Source organism: Typopeltis vanoorti, chromosome 14 (assembly GCF_054136105.1).
Source record: "Typopeltis vanoorti isolate ZY-2024b chromosome 14, IOZ_Tvanoo_1.0, whole genome shotgun sequence".
NCBI classification, from domain to species: domain Eukaryota; kingdom Metazoa; phylum Arthropoda; class Arachnida; order Uropygi; family Thelyphonidae; genus Typopeltis; species Typopeltis vanoorti.
The window spans coordinates 94,820,792-94,843,879 of NC_143562.1; the positions used below are offsets into that span (position 1 = coordinate 94,820,792).

A 23,088-nucleotide genomic window follows, 5' to 3' on the forward strand; every position below is an offset into this window, starting at 1 on the left:
CCTTCAAAGTACTTTCTTTTTCCAAATTTCATGCTGAAGCTGTACATTCATCCACTTTACACCTACCTTATTCAGCCTTTGGGATACATTCATACATTGATGTTGTTATATATTTCTTTGTAAGTTCCCATGCAGCATTTATTTCCTTACCGCTCAACAACTTGTTCCATGTTATAGCTCAAAGTTGTCTCCTAAGCTTTTCAGAATCACCAGCCTTATAATTCCACATATATCCTTTTCTCGCTAGTCATATGCAGACTCTCATCAAGTCTGCATATGACTAGCCACAACACAGGTGATTACTTCATGATCACTTTCACCAACTGGAGGAAAATGTGAAACCCCCCTCTAACAATTACATTCTCTGATGAAATGATGAGGTCTAGAACTATTGATCCTCGCGTGCCTTTTTTTTACGTGCTGCCTGAGATGCCTGAGTTTTTTGTTATTATTATTATCTGAGACATCTAGGAAGTCAAGGACTCATCAAAGGAGGCTATACATCACCCAAACAAGCTGTCATACCATCCCCCTTAAACTCATTCACACTAGATACACTCACTACTTCAAGCAGCAAACTCTTCTGCTCACTCACTGCTCTGTGAGAGAAAGATGTAGCTCTTACCCCTTTCTTAATTGCAAATGAACTTAACTTCCATGGATTCCCTCCCATATTCTATCTCCACCTTCTATAGTATATAACTAAAAATTTCATTACACAATAACCTCTAACACCCATTCAGAAGTTTATAGATATCTATCACATTACATCTCTTTCTCCTGTTAACCAGCATTTGTAGTTCACATTCCCATACTCGCAGTCTGTCCTCATAATCTAAATTCCATAATCTGATATAATCTTTGCAATTCTTCTTTGCATTCTTTCCACACTTCTTTATCCCCTTGGAACCCAGGAGACCAAATCTGCATACAGTAGTCCAGGTGCAATCTTATCAAGTCCTTGTAAAGAGGCAACATGATTTCCTCATCCTTATATGTCAAGGATCACTTCAACATTTCAATTATCCTTTGAGTTGTATTTCCAAATTTTGCTATGTGACCTTTTAACTTCAAATTCCTATCCACCATTATGCCAAGATCCCTAGCCACATCAGTTTCTTTTAACATAACCCCGCTAATATGCCATTGGAACTCTCATCATGTCCAAGTGCATAACTTTACGCTTACTAACATTAAACTGACAGCCATCTTTTCCCAAATTTCCAGCCTATTCAAGTTATTTTGTAACAGCTGGATTACCAGGAGTATCCCTGATTGCCCTATCTATCTTTGCATCATCAGCAAACAATTGAACATCTCCTGTTAGATCCTAACTAATTTCATTAATGTATTCATTGAACAACAGTGGTCCAAGGACTGAACCTCGGGATACACCACTAGTCACCATAAATTTGGCAGATTCACACCCACTATATAACTTTTGGATACATCTGTCTGTCGACCATCCAGTTATCCAAGTCAAGAATTTATATTCCACTCATATTCTCTACTTTATGCAACAACCTTTCATGCAGTGTCCTGTCAAATGATTTATCAAAATGCAACAGTATTGTATTGTTTATGGAAGTTTTTTCACTTGGCTATGCTACTGATTATATATTTGGTTTTATCCTTTATCCAAGTGCAAGCAAACAAAGTTTGCACCTGAAGTACTTTCAGGACTGGGGCAACTCATAGTAAGGGTGGTATAAGTTCTCATCACTCACCTTAGTATCCCATAATGCAAAGCACATCTTCTTGCAAAACACTTTTTAAGTGAAAAAACTCCCATAAACTTATCTCTAATCCAGAGAATTTTAATAATAGGATGTGACACCCTTTGTAATCGTATAGGTAAATATGACTTCTCCATTACTTCCATCTTAGTATCACCACCTCTGGGTCTGGCTCCCGCCGATGAGACCTCAATAAAGGTCAAAACCGGTCTGGGTAGTGATACTTCCCTTAATGCATAGCATTATACATGTCTGCAAAGAGATGTGCTTTGCATTATGGGATACTAAGGCAAGTGATGAGAACTTATACCACCTTTACCACGAGTTACCCCAGTCCTGAAAGTACTTCAGGTGCAAGCTTTGTTTGCTTACACTTGGATAAAGGATAAAACCAAATATATAATTAGTAATATCATAGTGTATCCATTCCCTTTATTCAACTCAGCTATAATATTATTATAAAATATGAGGAAATTGCTGAAGCATAACCTCTTTGTAAACACATTCTGTTCTTTGCAGAGTATAGCTTGTCTGTCTACTGATTTCTATATGCAAGTTCTTTCCATCATCTCTAAAATCTTTACCACCATGCCAGAGATACTGATAGGTCGGTAGTTAAACACATTGGTTTTTGGACTGCCCTTGTATAATGGAACTATTATACATTATTCCCATTCCTATGGTATCGTTCCTGAGCTGAGACTAAAGTTATAAAAACTGTCAAAGGCTATTTGCTGAACATTCTTATAGCATACATGCTGATATTCCATCTGTCCCTATTTCTGAATTCTTATTCAGGTTATGCATCATCTCTTCAACTTTATTCTCATGCACCTCTGTTCATTCAATGTAATATGCTGTGAATCATGTCATATACATCTGGTTGATATGTTTTGGGATGCTAAAGGCATTTTGGTTATTAATTTTCTTCAAAATGGTAAAACAATAAGCAGGGAATATTATTCCAATCTTTTAACCAGACTAGACAAAAAAATTCGTGAGAAAAGACCCGGTTTGCAGAAGAAAAAATCATCTTTGATCAGGACAATGCACCTGCCCACAAAGGTGTTTTGGCAATGGGAAAATTAAGGAATCTGCACTATGAATTGTTGGAACATCCACCTTATTCCCCAGATTTAGCTCCCTCTGACTTTTATCTCTTCCCAAAACTAAAACTCTTCCTCGCTGGTCAGTGTTTTTCTTCTAATCAAGAGTGATTGCAGCTGTAGAGGGGTATTTTGCAGATGTTACTGAGAGCCACTTCAGGGATGGGATAATGGCCCTGGAGCATCGCTGGAATAAATGTATTAGTCTTAAGCGAGTGTAGAGGCTTAAGTGCTGTGAGGACATCATGTTGGAGGCTTAATGGATTTTTTTTTTTTACAACACTCAAAAAGAATTAAAATAGAATTTAATAATTCCTATATTTCGTCCTAGTCACTAGGACATCTATGGGGATTGTGGGTAATGGTGGATAAGAAACTAAAATTTAAGGAATTCAACATTGATGAAACTGTGAGGACTTCATAATAGATTATGGTAATGATGCCGAAGACATTGACAGTGAGGAGGTTATGGTTCCCTTGTATAAAGTCTTGATCATTACATGTGAGCAGATAGTCATCATTTGACACTATGTTGACAGGGTACAGAGATGTCTGACTGAGGTAGTTTCTAGTCACTCTGGAATGTTAGGTATGAAGGACAATTGAGGAAATGCAATTTGCAGAGTCTAGTGAATAGCAGAAGGAGAAGGGAATATAATTAGGACTCATACAGTGGTAACAGATTTTTATCCAGTTGCTGGAGAAGAGGCTTTTTTTTATTGAATCGGAGTGAGATCTCCCATTATGAGTCTTGCCTCCATGGAAGTCTGATGATAATAGTCATTCTTCAAAGAACTTTCTAGAATGTCCTTTGCCTTAGTCAGCTAAATTTCACTGTGAGAGGAAATGAACTGAAATTTACAGTGCTGCTGTTCTAGCTCAAGCTTTATGCAGCTTATCACATCCTTCCCAAATAGCTGAACCAGTAAATAGAATTTATAAACAATGTTTCTACTGTTAGCTTTGGCACTAGCTGTCACTTAAGTTTTATCTTTCATGAGGCAGAGAGCAAGGATTATGAATGGTATGTTGGCTGAAATGTGTGAGGAGAGGGGAGTACAATTTGTTAATGTGTGGAATGAGTTTGAAGGATGAAGTGAACTGTATGTGAGCGATGGACTGCATTTGAGTGGTTATGATGCGAGTCATTTGGAGAGACTGTTGCTGAAAGTTAGAGAAGTGAGTATAGAGAATGAATCGGATCAAGTGGGAAGTGATGTGGAAGAGCAGGGGAGATTGAAGAGGTGATTATGAAAGAGGAAGTAAGTGGCATGAGTATGGAAAATGAGAGAATGGGTGTGCAAGATGAACAGGGAAACAGGGAGGCTCAGGATAGACAGCATGAGAAAGGTGGATGCTCCAAGAGGATGTAAGAGCATGTGTAGACAGGAAAGGAATGGGATGACCTGGGATCAAGAGGAAACAGTTGGAATTGAAGAGGGTTCTAAAATGAATAAGCAGAAAAAATAGCCCCAGTCGAGTATGGAGAGATCACATCGAATGAGTAGTATCAGTGGAACTAGCTGTAGATCCAAGAATGAGCTGTGTTTATATACAAATGTTAGAAGTGTAAGAAACAAGGCAGATGAAATGGTTGCACTAATTGATTCTGTTCACCCAAAAATTGTTGGAATAAGTGAGACATCCTGACAGGAAGAGAGATGGAAGGATACGATGTGTTTCATGAGGATAGAAGGGGTAAAAAAGGGAGGGGAAGTGCTATTGATGATAGAGAAAGAGTTATGTCCATACAAAGTAGAGATCCAAGAGGGAAATAGTGTCAGTAGTTTTCAGGCAGTATGGTGCGAGATGAAGGTGAATGGAATGAATGCTTGGTTGGATGTTGTTCTAGACCAGAAAATGTGGATTGTAGTGACTGAAATGTATAATGAAATTAGCCAAGCAAATAAGAAAAGATTGATCATTATTGGTGATTTTAATTATGGCAATATAGACTGAAATGATGAGATACTGGAAGTAAAGAAAATGAGTGAGTTTTTGAGGGATAACTACCTCAGACAGTATGTAACAGAGGGCACACGAGGATTGAGGGTCTTGGATTTGGTCATCTCATCAGAGGATGTAATTATAAATGAACTCTCAAATCACCCACCAGTTGGTGAGAATGACCATGAGGTGATTACCTGGGTGGTTGCCATCAGTGTGAGGACCTCTGTAAGAAAAGGGTATATGTGGAACTACGAGGGGGGGGGGATGATTATGAAGAGTTCAGGAGACAGCTTGCAGGTGTAGCATGGAATGAGGAGTTGGCTGGAAAAGAGATCAATGCAGCTTGGGGAATTTTCAAAAACTATCTAGTAGATGCAGTATCTAAATGTATTCCAAGGGTGGGAGGGTTAAATAAGATAGGCGTGAAATGGGTGAATAAAGAGATTAAACATGTGATACAGAGAAAAAGGGTATTATGGAGGCAGCATAAGAGAAGTGGAAATAACCAATTCCATGAGGACTACAAAGACCAGGCAAGGCAGGTGACTTGGTTGGTGAAGGTAGCTAAAGAGAGGTATGAACAGCAGTTAGCTAATGAAGCCAAAAAGAATCCTAGGGGATTCTTTTGATATGTAGCCAGAAAAAAAAAAACCCAGAATGATTATGGAAAGATGATATTGATTAGAGAAAATGGTATAAGGACAACTACTGCAAAAGATATAGTGGAGATACTTAATGAACAGTTCATAAAGGTCTTTCAACCTTGGGAATGTGACTTCATGGAGAGATTGAGAGCAGTTGATGATAGGAAAGACAGACTGACTGTAAGTGAGCAAGATGTGTATGGGGAGTTGAGCAAACTAGATGATAAGGCTGTAGGACTTGATAATATATCACCATGTATTCTGAAAGAATGTGCCAGGGAATTGACGCCAGCCTTGACATATTTTTTTAATATGCATCTTGCACTCGGTCAAGTTCCTAAGGAGTGAAATAAGGGCAAGATTGTGCCACTTCATAAAGGAGGTGATAGAACTCAAGTATCAAACTATAGGCCTATCTGTGTGTCAGGTGTTGTAGTTAAGTTGTTGGAGAAGCTTGTGAGAACTAGGATCCAGAATTGTTTGAAAATAATGGTATTGTCTTTGATGAACAGCATTATGTTTTAGTAATCTACTTACTTATTATAATAAGGTGACTGCTTCCATGGACAGAGGAGAAGGATACACAGTAATATACTTAGATTTTGATAGATTACTGTATGACAAGTTGATAGTCAAACTGGAGTGGATTGGGTTGGATATTAGATTGATGCATTGGATTGGAGACTGGCTATCTGATAGGTATCAAAAAGTTGTATATGGGGGAGCGATATCCAGGAAAAGGAAAGTTACTAGTGGTGTGTCTCAAGCATCTATTTTAGAGCCATTACCATTTAACTTGTATATTAATGATATTGGTGAAGATTGGATGGAGATATTCAGTTATTTGCAGATGATGCAGAGTTGGGATGAACCGTGAAGAGTAGAGCAGATGTTGTGGCCTTACAAGAAGACTTGAATAAATTGAGTGATTGGGCATGGGAATGGGGATGCAAGTTCAATGTTGCAAAATGTAAGGTTTTAAAATTTGGAAAACAAAAATGGGATGCAGAATTGCTGCATCCCATTTTTGATGGGATGTTGAGGTCAGGATATATTGTCAGAGGTAGCAGAAATAAACGATCTGTGGGTGATAGTTGATAAGGATCTGAAATTTAGGGGACACATAGTCAAAATTGTGAAGAGAACACAAAGGCTTCTGGGAATGATGCAGAGAATACTGACTTGTAGAAGTAGGAAGATTCTTGTTCCATTGTATAAGGCTTTGATTAGGCCACACTTGGACTATTGTGCCCAGATTTGGTTACCTGGTTTTCAGAAGGATGAAGAGATGTTGGAGACGGGCCAGAGGCAACTGACTAAGTTAGTTTCTCATATCTGGAATGCCGAGTATGAGGAAAGATTGAGAAGATGCAACTTGCAGAATGTGGTGGACAGGAGGAGAACGGGAGATATGATAGAGACCTACAAGTTATTAAGGGGTTGTTATAGAATCAGTGCTGGAGAAGTTCTGCAGAAAAATAGTGGGAGATCAGGGGAGAACCAAAGGTCATCCCTGGAAGCTGTATAAGGTTATGAAGTATAAGGTAAGAAGCAGGTTTTTTTCATGCAGAGTTGTGAATGATTGGAATGCATTGCCTGAGAGTGTGGTGTCTGCAGAGAATTTTATTGAGTTTAAAGCACGGTGTGATGAGCTGTGTGTTTGATAAAAGGACCTCCTAGATGAGTCTTTGACTCCATGGGGTCTTGGGTAATAATAATAATAATAATAATGTAGTCTTTAGAGTAAAATTTAAACCATTTGAGCAAAAAGTGTTTTTTCAGTGACTTTGCTGAAGCAAAAAATTTTTACCATATTTTCTTTCAGAAATAATTTAAAATACCCTTTCAGACAGGACATTGAATTTAATCCATTACCAGTATTTTGCTGAAATTATTACAAGACCATTTGGGAAATTGTAATTTTCTACCAAGAGTGTAGTACCAAGGCTTCCTGATAATTACTAGCTTAAATAAGTGATTGGCTGAAGTGTTTATAATATTAAAACTGTTAAAACTGTCCATTGACACAAATTTAACTGCATCTTAATATTAACCATATTCGTCATGTTAGCAAGTTTCCAAATACAATGATTAACAGGCATGTTTTAATTTTTATTTGATTGCTTACTTTATAGGTTTCGATTAGCTACTGATCCTGTGAAGAAAAAGAAATTTGGGAAAAGTCCACTTTTTGGAATTCATTTGGGAAATAAACAGACTGGACTGATTAGAACTAATGATGATGTGTTAGCAGTACTTATGTAAAAATATTAGCTGCGCATTTTTTTTTTTCTGTTAACAGCAGAGTATGTGCATTTTCATAATTTCACGGCATTTTTTTTTTGGATGTAACATTTCAAAAATAGTACCCTGGGTCATAATTGTTCATGTTCATTATATTTTTTTACCAAGGCAACTATTTCTTAGATGAAGAAACTCTTGGAAATACATGGTGGCTGCGTCTTTTGAATTTTACAGTATAGTATAGAATGTACTTGAAAAGTGTATTTTATATAAAGTTTGTGCAGCTTCTAAATAGCAAAAGTGTTTACCAAGCAGTGTATGAATGTAGGCAAATAATATTCAAAAAATAAAATATTCAGAATACTTTATCACATTGATTATGAAACGTACACAACAAGAAACCAAACATGGGTTTCCAATGAATCTTTTGGAATGTGTCCAGACACAATTGACTAAGGTAGTTTCTATTCTCTGGAATATTGAGTATGAAGAAAGATTGAGAAGATACACTTTACAGAATCTAGTGGGTAGGAGGAAGAGGAATGATATGATATGATACAGATGTCTAAGTTGGTAAGGGGTTCTTATGAAATTAATGTTGAAGAGATTTTTTTATAGAAATATGCTGAGAAGAGGTGGAAAGAAAAAGAGGTCATCCCTGGAAGCTATATAAAGTGGCTATGAGCAAAGCAGTAAGAAGTTTTTTTTTTTTTTGCATGGAGAGTGATGAATGACTGGAATGTATTGCCTAAGAATGGAGTGTCTGCAGAGAATTTGAATTATTTAAGATATGGTATGATGAACTGTGTATATGACATCAGTACCTTCCATGGTGTGTGTGTCTTTGACTCCATGGAGGTTAGGGATACTAATAGTAACAATAATAAACCTTTACTAATATAAGTATTGAACATAAATGCTAGTACTGTACTTATTATGGAACTGAGCATGCAAGAATTGTCTCATACATTCTGGTTATATGTTTTAATTTGCAGTATGTGCTTTCCATTTTAAAAAAACACACAATGTAGATAATGAAATTATTAATCTTTGGATATATTAAGAGCATTTCCATATTTGAGTGGTACATTAAATTACTAACTACTTGAAATAAATTATTATTAAATGAAACCGACAGACCAGTGGTAGGAAATATTCAAGGTTGAAAAAGCCATCAGAAACCTGAAATGTGAAAAGACACCTGGAGTACATGGTATTGAAAACTAGATGTCCAAATTGGTGCACAGTAGTCCATGTGTGACCTAATCAGAGCCTTATACAATGGAACTAGAATCTTCTTACTTCAACAAGTCAGTGTCCTCTGCATCATTCCCAGAATTCATTGTGTTGTCTTCACAATTTTGGCAATATGTCCTCAAAATTTTTGATCCTTATCCATCATTACCCCAAGATCTCTTATTTCCCCCACCTCCAACAATATATCCCCACCAAATGTAAATTCTACATCCCATCTTTGTTTTCCAAATTTTAAAACCTTGCATTTTGCAACATTGAATCCATTGCTGTGCCTATTCATTCAATCTATTTAAGTCTTTGTTGAAGAAGACTTGAATTTTCTGATAACCAATCTCCAATCCAATGCATTAATCTAATATCCAATTCCATCCACTCTAGTTTGACTATCAACTTATCAACCGATAATCTATCAAAAGCTTTGCAAAATCTAAGTATACTACTGTGTATCCATCTCCTTTGTCCATTGAAGCTGTTATCTTATCATAATAAGTAAGTAGATTACTAAAACATAACCTCCCTTTAGCAAATCTGTGCTGTCCATTAAAAATAATACCATTGTTGTCAACTGAATTCTGGATCCTGGACTCATATTAAACAAATATGTCAAGGCAGATGCCAACTCCCTGGCACATTCCTTCAAAATACATTGTGATATGTTATCAAGTCCCACAGCCTTATTAACATCACGTTTGCTCAATTCACCACATACATCTTGCTCACTTAGTCAGTCTCTTCTCCTCATCATCATGATGTCACATTCACAAGAATGAAAGACCTTTATGAAGTGCTCATTAAATATCTAAACTACATCCTCTGCGTCAATTATTCTTAAACCTTTTTTTTCCAATTAATGTAATCCTTCCATGATCTTTTTTTTTTTTTTTTTTTTTTTCTGGCCACATATCAAAAGAACTCCTTAGAATTCTTTTTTGGCTTCATTAACTAACTGTTGCTCTTTTCTTATGAACTCTTCTTATTTCCACCATATTTAATTTGTTCCCTTCACTAAAAATTGTACCTAAAATGACTGAAATGATTCATTTATTCTACAGGTTCTGCATCGAGAATCCAACTGATGTTTTCAATGTGTCTATCATTTTTATTGTCTTTTTATTGCTGATTTACATAGAGTAGTCATGGGATCTAGTTAAGTAATTCTACAAACTTTTACTGGATTTATTTAGGAGTATCATCATCATCTGCACAAAGTCAGGAACCGAGATTAACATCTCCAATTTTGATATTAGGCTTAATGCTACTTTTCTTCATAATGTGATCCATATAGATCAGGGGTTGGCAAAATGGTCAGTGTGGCTATCCAAGGATTCCATAAATGTGTAGGGAGTCAATAAACACCTAAAACGAATTTGAGTAACACCTAGTAAACATGCAACGCCAATGAGGGAGAAGCCATGCTCTCCCTGATGAAGATTGTGGAACAGAGGCAATCAGGGCTAGTGCGCATTTACTGCCCATAGCTATCAGTGTGGTGTTCAGTGATCTGATAACTTACTCAAGAAAAAGTTCACGATGTGCATACTGTTCACCGTGTATTACACAGAAACCATCTTGTAGCCAAGAATCTAAGTGGCGAACTGCATGCGGCCTTAAAAGTATGAATCAGGTCAGTGAATAAAATTAAACTGCATCCTTTGAATTCGCGATTGTTTGCAATGTTGTGTGAAAAAAATGATGAAACCTTCAACCAACTTCTTTTGCACACAGAGATAAGGTGGTTGTCAAGAGGTGATTCCTTGCAAAGACTTGTTGACTTGTATGACTCCACTGTCGAGTTTCTTATGGATGTGGACCAGTCACTATGTGACGAGTTAAAAAAAAGTGTAAAAATCATCTTTTCTATTTGGCAGACCCATATTCAAAATTTAATGAATACAGAAACATCTGCAAAGTAAAGATGTTAAAATTATTCAAGCCCGAACAATCCTAATAGGCCTACAAGCTAAAATAGGCCTATTTAAATCTGCATTGGCATGCAAAGATTACAGGCAAGGAGATGACATAGAAAGAGGTGACAGCGTCACCTCTTTCAGCATCTTTGTTACTTTGATATGGGTAATACAGAAATAATAGAGTAAAAAAACAGAACCATGCAGTATGACTGGACCACTAATAGGCAAAGACATGCAATAAACATGTTCTCCCTATCAAATAAACTCTTGCCTAAACTTCTGGATCTGGTTAGAATTGGGTTAGAAATAAAACAGATGATTAGAGATTAGATAAAACGGATATGAGTCCTGAGAGCGATTAGGGTCTTGAACAGATGACATCAAGCGGAATTTACAATCCATAACAGACTTGTTTAACTAATTATCAATCAATAAAATCAATAATTATCAATAAAATTATCAATCTCTGTGCACGTTTCAAAATTATTCAAGTTTCGCGCTTTTAACCACACTGATAACAGTAAGTTATCCTCTTCATGTTCAATGAACACTTTATTGAAGTATTTCATCCTAGAGGAATCAGTTTTAATGCTAAAGGGATAAGGCAGGTTCGAGGTTTAGATGTACAGGAGGAGAAGAGTGTGTTTCAGATACTGAGTACTCTGGATGTCAGTAAAGCTGTGGGACTGGATGGTATTTCACCACGAGTTTTGAGAGAATGTGCTAGGGAACTGACAGTGCCTTTAACCTGGCTTTTCAATGAAAGTCTGGCTGCGGGAAAGGTGACCAGGGAATGGAAGGAAGGTGAGATAGTGCCATTGCATAAGGGTTGTAACAGACTGGAAGTGTCTAATTATAGGCCAGTTTGTGTGTCACCAGTAGTTGTTAAGATCTTGGAGAAGTAGTGAGGGACTGTATACAGCATTGGGCAGATGAGGGTAATGTTATCTGTGAGAGTCAACATGGATTTGTGAAAGGGTGCTCTTGTTTTAGCAATATGCTAGCCTTTTATAATAAAGTTACAAGAACATTAGATGAGGGAAAGGCATATACTGCAATTTTCTTAGACTTAGCGAAGGCATTTGACAGGGTGCCACATGATAAGCTGACATTTAAGTTGCAGCACATGGATCTGGATGTCATATTGGTACTGGATTCAGGATTGGCTGTCTGATAGGTATCAGAGAGTTGTGTATGGTGGAGCAGTTTCAAGGAGGCAGGGGATTACAAGTGGGGTCCCACAGGGCTCAGTACTAGGACTTATATTGTTTAACCTTTATATCAATGACATTGCAAGGAGATATTCAGTTTTTTGCGGATGATGCAAAGCTGGGAAGGATTATTAGTAATATTGCAGATGTGGTAGCCCTGCAAGAGGATTTGAATAAGCTAGATAAATGGGCAAATGAATGGGGGTGTCAGTTTAATGCAGCAAAATGTAAGGTCTTGAGGGAAACATCGATGGGATGCTGCTTACTCTATAGGAGGAGTTATACTGGAGGAAGTTGGGGAGACAAGAGATCTGGGGTTGATGATTGATAGAAACCTGAAATTTAGGGGACATATTGCAAAGGTGGTGAAGGTAACTCAGAGGATTGCTGCAATTATGAGAAGGAGACTGACCTGCAGAGATAAGAGGGTTATCATTCCGTTGTATAAGTCTCTGATCAGACCACACTTGGATTATTGTTCTCAGATTTGGTCCCCAGGATTTGAAGGGGATAAATTAACTGTGGAAAAGATACAAAGACGGATGACAAAGATGGTCTCAAGACTGTACAAAGATAGTTATGAGAATCGGCTGAGGGAATGTGGACTGCAGAGTTTGGCAGATAGAAGGATTAGAGGTGATATGATTGAGACTTTTAAACTGTTGAGAGGTGGTTACAGGGTTGACACTGGGGGAGTTATTTCTCTTGGTTGAACAGCGGGAAGGAGTGATGACAAGAGGCCATCGTTGGAAGTTATGAAAGGAAACTGTGAGCAAGAGGGTGAGGAGTGGTTTCTTTGCATGGAGGGTGGTTGAACTGTGGAATGAATTGCCTGATGGAGTGGTGAGAGCGAGAACGGTCAATGAGTTTAAGGAGTGGTATGATAGACTTTGTGTTTCTTAGTGGGGGACCTCCCCTCGATGAGTCTTGACAGACTTTATGTTCTTAGGAAGGACCTCCCATGATGAGTCCTTTGACCCCATGGAATCCTGAATAATAATAATTAAAAAAAAACCGAGCGACGCCTCAGCTGGCATGAAATTCTGTCATGTTGTACCTGCATTTTACATCACATTTAATTTACTTTTAATATTTAAGTTTTTAGCAGCCCATGGTTCTTTAGAGACATGCAAGAGATATAATTGGTCATAAGTGCACTGATGAGTAATTATTACATTATTATTATTATTATTATTATTATTAAACAAGATCTCATGGAGTCAAAGACTCATCTGGGAAGTCCTTTTATCACACACACATCTCATCATACCGTGTCTTAAACACACTCAAACTCCTTGCAGACACCACACACTCAGGCAAGGCAGTCCAATCATTAACAACTCTGCACGAAAAAAAACCTGCCTCTCACTCCCTTACTCACACCCTCTTTATACAGTTTCCAGGGATGACCTCTGGTTCTCCCCTGATCTCCCACTATTCTCTGTAGAACTTCTCCACCATTGATCTTATAACAACCCCTTACCAACTTGTAGGTCTCTATCATATCTTCCCTCTTCCTTCTCTCTAATAGACTCTGCAAATTACATCTTCTCAATCTTTCCTCATACTCAACATTCCAGAGGTCAGAAACTACCTTAGTCAGTTGCCTTTGGACCCTTTCCAAAATCTCTTCATCCTTCTGAAAACCCGGTGACCAAATCTGGGCACAGTAGTCCATGTGTGGCCTAATCAGAGCCTTATACAATGGAACAAGAATCTCCCTACTTCTACACATCATTGTCCTCTTCATCATTCCCAGAAGTCTTTGTGTTGTCTTCACAATTTTGGCGATGTGTCCACTAAATTTTAAATCCTTATCCACTATCACCCCCCAGATCTCTTATTTCCTCTACTTCCAACAATATATTCTCACCAAGCATAAATTCTGCATCCCATCTTTGTTTTCCAAATTTTAAAACCTTACATTTTGCAACATTGAACTCACATCCCCATTTGCTTTCCCAATCACTCAATTTATTCAAGTCTTCTTGCAAGGCCACAACATCTTCACTACTCTTTATGGTTCATCCCAACTTTGCATCATCTGCAGACAACTGAATATCTCCATCGAAATCTTCGCCAATATCATTAATATATTAAATAGTAATGACCTTAAAACAGACCCTCTGAGGCACTCCACTAGTGACTTTCCTTTTCCTGGATATCGCACCCCCATACACAACTTGTTGATACCTATCAGATAGCAGTCTCTAATCCAATGCACTAATCTAATATCTAACCCCATCTGCTCTAGTTTGACTGTCAACTTATCATGAGGTACTCTATCAAAAGCTTTTGCGAAATCCAAGTATATTACTGTGTATCCTTCTCCTCTGTCCAAGGAAGCAGTCACTTTATTGTAATAAGTAAGTAGATTACTTAAATATGACCTCCCTTTAGCAAATCCATGCTGTCCATCAAAGATAATACCATTGTTGTCAACCCAACTCTGGATCCTAGTTCTCACAATGTTCTCCAACAACTTACACAACACCTGACACAGAGATAGGCCTATAGTTTGATGCTTGAGTTCGATCACCTCCTTTATGAAGTGGCACAATCTTGCCTTCCACTCTTTAGGAACTTGACCAAGTGCAAGACTCGTATTAAAAAAATTTTTGTCAAGGCAGGTGTCAGCTCTCTGGCACATTCCTTCAGAATACGTGGTGATATATTATCAAGTCCTACAGCCTTATTTACATCTAGTTTGCTCAACTCCTCATACACCTCTTGCTCACTTACAGTCAGTCTCTCTTTCCTATCATCAACTGCTCTCAATCTCTCCATGAAGTCACATTCACAAGATTTAAAGATCTTTATGAACTGCTCATTACATATCTCCACCACACATTCTGCATCAGGTGTCTTTATACCATTTCCTCCAATCAATGTCATCCTTCCATAATCATTCTTTCTTTTGCTGGCTACATATCGAAAGAACTCCCTAGGATTCTTTTTGGCTTCATTAGCTAACTGCTGTTCATACCTCTCTTTGGCTACTCTCACCAACCAAGTCACCCTCCTTGCCTGGTCATTGTAGACCTCGTGAAATTGGTTACTTCCACTTCTCTTATGTTGCCTCCACAATGCCCTTTTTCTCTGTATCGCATGCTTAATCTCTTTATTCATCCATCTCACACCTACCTTATTTAACCTTGTCACCCATGGTATACATTTAGACATTACATCTACTAAATAGTTTTTGAAAATCCCCCAAGCTGCATTGATCTCTTTTCCAGCTAACTCCTCATTCCATGCTACACCTGCAAGCTGTCTCCTGAGCTCTTCATAATCACCCCTCTTGTAGTTCTACATATACCCTTTTTTCACAGGGGTCCTTGCACTGCTGGCAGCCACCCAGATAATCACCTCATGGTCACTTTCACCAATTGGTGGATGATTTGACACCTCATTTATAATTGCATCCTCTGATGAGATGACCAAATCCAAGACCCTTAATCCTTGTGTGCCCTCTGTTACATACTGTCTGAGGTAGTTATCCCTCAAAAACTCAAGAAACTCATTTTCTTTACTTCCAGTTGCTATCTCTTTATTCCTGTCTATATTGCCATAATTAAAATCACCTATAATGATCACCCTTTTCTTATTTGCTTTTCTAATTACCAGGTCTATAAGAACATTCCACCAAGTATTTGATTCTATTCACATCTATTACATGACCTGCATTGATCTTGCAAAGCTCTGTGTGCCAGAAAATTGATTATGTGCCATTCTTCCAGAAGAGTAGGAAGGGAAATTAGTGCTGAAATGTAATCAAATCTAATGGAAAGCCTTCCCAGGAGATTGAAAGTTGTTATAGCAGGATTGACTCCATATTAATTCCTTTCATTCTTTTCTTATTAGAGTGAGAGTTGGGATAAGCAGGCATTCAGATATTTTTCATAAAATAGTGCAATGGGCCAAATCCAGTCTTCTATTTCCTAGCAGAATCCCAATTAGCATCCTCCATGACTACAGTTCACTTCAGATATCTCAAATACCACTTACATGATGCAATCAGCAAAAATGTAAAGACATATGCTGTGTCAAATTTGACATTCTTTGCCAAAGACTGTCAAACCCAGAATTGCTACTTTTCGATATGCTAAGGCTCAAGATATTATTATTATTACGTGACACCTCCAGGGAGTCTACAGACTCATCAAGGGAGGGCACCTACTCTACATCTCTCTCTCTCTCTCTCTCTCTATCTCCACCTCACTCCACCAACTACAACTACACCAATGCTATCTACTGTCCACCATCGCCACTAGTATTTCCACAGACAATTGCAAACATTCATGGCAGGCTTAGAACCTGCAGCCTTTTGGATGGAGAGCGGATACACTAACCACTGGACCAATGAGACCAGCATTTTAATTATTAGTTCACAGCAAGCATTGGGATCAGGACAACAGAAACAGTAATCTTTATGCAAAAGAGAAGTAGAGATCCCAGAGGTGGTGCCACTACCTCACTTTATAGCTGTCATTTGATGCCTTTTTCAGCCTCCTAATTTAGACAACCATGCTGCACTTTTTTGACTACTTACCTCTAAAAGTTGATTTCATACAGTGTAATTGCCCAAATTATGAGAATATCTTCCTAGAATACTTGCATAAAACAAACTGGCTCCCCTTCCCTAACTTCACAGATCAATACAGAAAGGAAGCCAGATCATTTGCTATCAGTAATCATCTAACACAAATATTTAAACTGCCAGGCACAATATCAAATAAATCATAATGCACTAGACCAGTGGTTCCCAACCTTTTTCCACTTGTGTGTACCCCTTTTAAACCCATTTCTATAAATTTTACACCATGTTTTTAAAATAGCAGTGATTCAAACTTAACATTTATTGTTCCATAACTAACATTTTGCATTTTGTTCACTTTACTTGTTTTTCTGCCATTACTGATTATTTTTTGTGTACCTCTGAACAGCCCAGCATGTACCACCAGTTGGGAACCGATGCTTAGACCATTTCTTTACCATCTTTACAACTTTATTGCTAGCAAAAGTTGGTTGATTGGTAGAGCCTCTGCTCTAATGGCTCACACAAAAAATTGAGCAAGTTTGAGCACTGTTAGTAGTTGGAAGGGAATCGATCATTCGATGCTGTTGGCACACTCTTCCTCGATGAGTCTTTGGACTCCCTGGAGGTGTTACATAATAATTTATATCAGCTTCCCCTTTCACATCTAACTTATCCTGGAATAAATATATTACATCAATAACTCTGAGAAACTTGTTTTTCTTTCAAAATGCTACTTTTTTTTCTGCATCTCCTAGCAGTTTAGAAATCTGAAATCCAACCCATGGAATGTTGTGCTCACATTTAGGATGGCATACTGAAAATCTTCCTAAGAATTTTAGCTTGTATAATGAAGAGGGCAGCCTGAGTAGATGACTCTTTCTCACTGACTCTCCAGTCCCTAAATACATGATCACTCCTTACAGACTCTCCAGTCACTTTCTCATAATTTCCCTGTTTCCATTATACATTTTTATAGGTACTTTCACTGGTGTTTTGCAAAATTACTGGCAACTACCATTCCTCTTTTCTCTTACCATACAAGACCACGATCAGTTGCTGGTTAACATACATGAACAGTTAGGTTGAAACCGGTCTGGGTAGTGGCCCTTCCCTTAATGCATAGCAGTATACATGTCTGCAAGGAGATGTGCTTTGCATTATGGGAGATACTGAGACAAGGAGTGATGAGAGCTTGGTCCACCTTTGCTTGGAGTTGCCTGGTGTTGCACTACCTTACCCCAGTCCTGAAGATATTTTCAGATGCAAACTTTGTTTGCTTACACTTGAATAAAGGATTAAACTAAATTTATTATAACATGAATAGTTGAACTTCAAACACATCAAACCAAGCTCTCATCGTCTTACTTGTTTCCCTTTACCTCTCTTCTTTGGAAGAGCCTTCATCACACTGTTTTTCCCAATGAGTACAATCCAACTTTTCAAAAAAAAAAACACCTTAATCACTTACCCACACATGCCACTGTTCTTACAGGTCTTGTGACCTCTCATGTGTGGAGTCAATATAAAAAAATAGACAAGTTAGTTTCTAGATGATTAATTTCAATCTACATGCATATCCATTGGACCATAGATGATTACTTTGGTTTACTTGTTCTTGCACTATCGCTGTGAGTTGGCTTTCCTCTTGGTGCATCTCTCAGTTATTCTCAAAATCTGCACTTCAGAAATAAATCTTATCCATTACTATCTTTGTAACGTTTGATACACTACCTTAAGGATGAAGGCAATCATGCATTCAGTTCATTTTATAATAGAGAGGTAATTCTAGCATAAAACTCCTTACATTGCTCTCACTTTATTTCTGTAGAAAATAATGCAGAGGGTGATCACCTGCTTCACCACCTGTTTACTCACCATGAGTGTGTGATTCCAGCAGTCTTCATCCACAGTAAATCTCATGGTTTGACCTGTCTGATCTTTAAGTAAACCACAAACTTATGATTTGTTTTCTACCTTTTGCATACTGGAAGACATCCTCTCCTTTGATCTCTGCCAGTGACTGATTGCATATAGGTTCAATGCTTTCATCTAAATTTTTGGTTCTATACATTTATGCTAGCTGACCATAAAACATTGAAGCTGAAGATCTTCCATAACTAAGGTCAACCCATGATTGCCTTCTTATTCTCTAGTGTTAGGAGAACAAAAGAGTCAACTTCTAATTTGCCAAACCATATTCACATGTTATTTCTAGTGTTGCAAGAAATGCACATGATAGCAAAGATGCTGTTGAGATGCTGTGTTTTGTAGTTTTCGTGGTTCAAGCATATTTTATCCGTATCATCTTCAACCTTAAAAAACCTGGGGTCTTCTTCCACTCAAGATACCACATTTTCACATGTGCAACTGTTGACACTATAAATTCCAAATGCATCCAACTGTATAGTGCTGTTTTGGGATGATAAAATAAAGATTCCCTAGAAGTCTGCACAATACTCAGAATTGGGCTTCTTTAAGTGATGACCCCTCTTTCACAGATTTGCTCCAATTTTTCAGATAGTCCTTCTGTATGTATATTAATGGAGAATGTTAGGTCAGACTGACCATCATCCTTTTAGTTCAAGGACAAAAGGAACTTTTTAGCTTTATATTTTTCTAATTATTTTTCTAACATAGATTTATAGTCCAGCTTTGGACCAACTGAATCACCCACAAAGTCCACAACATCCATCTCTTCAAGAGATAAATGAATGAATTCCAACTGTTTTCCTGCATGGCCATAATTTTAACACACATTTATTATAGATTTTGCAACTTCTTATATAGAGTGTTGATATTTAAAAAACATTTAAATGAGTCAGTGTAGCTCAAGAAGTGTTGTTTGCACTCCACAGCCCAAGACACCCAAAGAATGACCTAGTTTGTTTCTAGTTGCTGAGTAGAGAAACTTTTTGTAAGCCTTTCTTCGACCGGTTCCAGAGTTAGTCAATCACGGGCCATGAACTCAAGAAAATTGACTGTTGAAACCACATTATTTCACATATTAAAAAAATTGTGTTAGGGATCATGAGATGGCAGCACTTATTAGCCATCTCTTCACTGCATCTGGCAAAAATGAGTAATAGTCTTGGGCCAGCTATCTCTGATTGGCTACCAATGGAGATAGAACTGTCTCCAAAAAAAGTTGAGACTAAAACTGCCTCACCTATTCCTTGTAGGAAAATGAAAGGCATTAGTAAATTTATTTATGATATAAAAGTATTTAAATTAAATATTGCACTTATTCTGTGAGTGCTAAGTGAGGTTGACTAATAAAGCCTGGTTGGCTGAGTGATTAGTGTATCTGCTCTACACCCAAAAGGTTACGGGTTGGAATCCCACTGTGGGTATGGATGTTTGTGATTATCTGTGAAAATACTAGAAACCTTGCTTCATCCAGTTCTTCTGTTATTTAATCTCTTTTGCAAAGACAATTTATGCTTTACCTAGGAGCTAATTTTAAATCTCACCATACAATAAAATCAACCATAGAGTTCACATTATTTTGGACAATAATATGTTAATGGTAGGGACGACGAGGTGGCAGTAATTATCTATGGTACTCTCCTTACGGATCGCCCATTAAAATCCTTGATGGTCATTGTCCAGCTATATCTTGCTAAGGGCGGAATTTAGTTCCCCCGGTCATTAATGTTGGTTACAACTAAACTTGACCTACCTACTCATAGTCACAGCGGCCTTGTCTGGCCATAAATCTGTCCAGCTGACTCCAAACGTTCCTAAGTAGAATGAATCTGGAGATTTGACCATTGAATGATCGAGTACTTGTTTGTAATTTATTTCATGTTTTTTTGTTTTTTTTTTCTACCTGTCTTTGGGAAAATAATCGTTTGGCATTTCCATAAACCAGTTGAGAAATCTCTGCCAACCTGGCAAAGAAAACGACCCAGAGGAAGACCAAGATATAGGTGGATTGATACAGTACAAAGTGCCTTAGACGATAGAAATATAAGATCTGATAATGTTGGAGTCTTGACAAGTAACAGACTGATTTGGAGGAAAATTGTAGATAGGAAGTTACTAATGATGTAATTTTTTCATGTGGTACTATCATATCCTGTAACCCCTTGAGGGTACATGGCAAGAATTTGATGATGATGATGAGTTCAGAAATCTGGAAGTAAGGTGGAGGAGCTGGAGGTGGAGAGATATCCCGACGTATAGGAAAGTTGATGTTATATCACATTTTCTTTATATATTTGATGGTAGCTCTTCTCTTCAGATGCATGGAAGAATGATGTGAGAAAAATGGCAACCATGGAGAATAGTAGATCCTAATGTACAAAAGATGGTTCTCATTATTATGTTGAGCTGTGTGTGCACACAAGAGTGGTGTGGAGACTTCAGCTCCAAACTAGCGATCAGTATTCTGCCACTGTGAAGACCAGAGCTGGGCTGCTCATCATAAGAATTGAAGCATTACAATGCCAGAGTGTGACTTTGAGCTTGTTTACGATGTTTCTGGCAAATATGTTAAACTTTTTTTTTCCGTGAATATTGTGGGTCAGGCTATAATCATTTTTGAGCACCAAGATAGCAAGGGTTACTCTCACGGATCAGAGTATTGTTGCAGAAGTTTATTTTTAGTTCTCTATGAGCCTGGTGCTTATTTAGCTGAAAAGAAGATACAGCGATATTTCTGGGGTTAGGAGATCCACAGCTTTGAAGTTAGCTTTAATTTTTTCTAATTGTTCCCTCAATGCCTTGGAATGTATTGTCTTAGGTGGTGATATCTGTATCATTACATTATTATTGCTGACAATGATTGCTATATCGTCAGCTTAGGAAAGTTTTTGACTGGTGGTTGGAATGGTATTGTTGAATAGAGCAGGAGAGAGGAAGAGAGGATAGATCATTGTAGCAATTCACTGTAGGATAAATATTCTGCTTTTTTTTTTTTTTTTTTTTTTTTCAAATTCAAATGAGCCTGTATTTTCCTTGGAGAGCATTTTTTCCATTAATTTTAGTGTTTTTTGAAAAAAAAAAATTCAGCCAATGCCTTTTATTCCTTCCCTTATGGGGAGCAGGCGAGGCCGTTTTAGCACTTTTTTGGCAGTTGATTGTTTTGACTGTTTTATTCAGTAAGCTGGCCTTCCATATGGTGTCATAAGCTGAGGTTAGCTGCATGAAGGCAGTATCTGTTTTTAAATCCTTTTGGTATCCAACTTCTATATGAGTTATCAGAACCAAAACTTAGTAGTCACAGCTTCTGCCAGAGTTAATCCTGGCCTCTTCGCTGGATAAGATGGTTTCGATTTTTTGAGAAATCCAAGAGAGGATAATCGTTTTCAGCCACTTGTAAGGAGTACACAGCAATGCTATAGAGTGATAGTTATTAGGGTCAATAGTTGCATTTTTTGGGGGGGGGGGTTACAAAGGCTATTATCTTTGATTTATACCAAACCTTTGAGAATCATTCATGATTTATAATTGACAAAAAGAAATTAGATAGCCAGGCTTTTGCTCTAAGGCCTGGATGAGTAAGAAAATCTGAACGAATGTCATCCATGTCATTAGCTTTATTTCTTTTAGTTATTTAGCTGAAAAGAAGATACAGCGATATTTCTGGGGTTAGGGGATCCACAGCTTTCAAGTTGTGGATCCCCTAAAGGGTGGGGACTGTATCAATTTTATGTAGAAGTACTGGATTTTAGTTTTATGTAGATATAGCACATTGTAAGAAAACTCTTTTATAAAGAAGATAGATGTGCAGTATTGTTTCAGTTTACTTTTGAATTAGTTCTGCTAGAAGTTGTGGCCTCCCAGTCGACAGAGGAGTCACCAAGCCTGCCTTATTGATCTGGTAAAGTTCGGGTTGTTCTTCATGTCAGTGAACTCTTCTACTATAACCCAGTGGAGGCAATATCTGGATGGTTCATCTGGTCATATTCTGCCAGAAAAATACTATGGTATTGCGCAAAAAAAAAAAAAAAAAAAAAAAAAAACTTTAATTGCGACAACCCCTTTAGTATACTCGCTATGAGATAAGCCGCTCGACTGCATACACATTAGTAGAAGAGAACGTGTAGAGTTTACGCCATAACATTTAGCTGTAGCAATGGTGCTGATATTGGAAGAAAGGACGTTTATTGTTAAGCATTATATTTCTTCATAAAGTTCGTAGATCACATGGTCCAAGCCTACGATATATTTGTGAGCAATTATTCGTTGTTTCCATCAGCATGCCCCAAGAAACAGTGTCATCATTGCCTTAAGCATGAGTAACCGCCGTACTAGGACTGTTTTAAGAATCACGGGAGTGTGCTTGAGCAAGTGTTACGGTCTCCAAAACGCACTCAATGCTGAACAGTGATAAAACTTGGGATACTGAGGCAGTGACTACAGAGAATCGTTAAGGAGCTGGGTGCCTTTTTGTACGTTATTCAAGTGTGTCAGTATTTAACAGCAACGGATTATGCTGCACAGGTGTTGGCCAATGTCTATAAAAATTCATCCTTCCTCCATAATA

The 23,088-nt window shown here is 37.7% G+C and overlaps 1 protein-coding gene across 3 annotated transcripts in view; it reads left to right on the forward strand.

Annotated features, from left to right (window-relative positions):
* Positions 1-8,048, forward strand: part of LOC150099775 (mitochondrial amidoxime reducing component 2-like) — a 229,233-nt gene extending 221,185 nt beyond the window's left edge. For all 3 annotated transcript variants that reach the window (XM_090404065.1, XM_090404067.1, XM_090404066.1), the window contains exon 8: positions 7,572-8,048. In XM_090404065.1, coding sequence (XP_090260191.1) covers positions 7,572-7,701 — 130 coding nt within the window. In that variant the 3' untranslated portion in view covers positions 7,702-8,048. The remainder of the gene's footprint in view (positions 1-7,571) is intronic.
* The last annotated feature ends 15,040 nt before the right edge of the window (positions 8,049-23,088 follow it).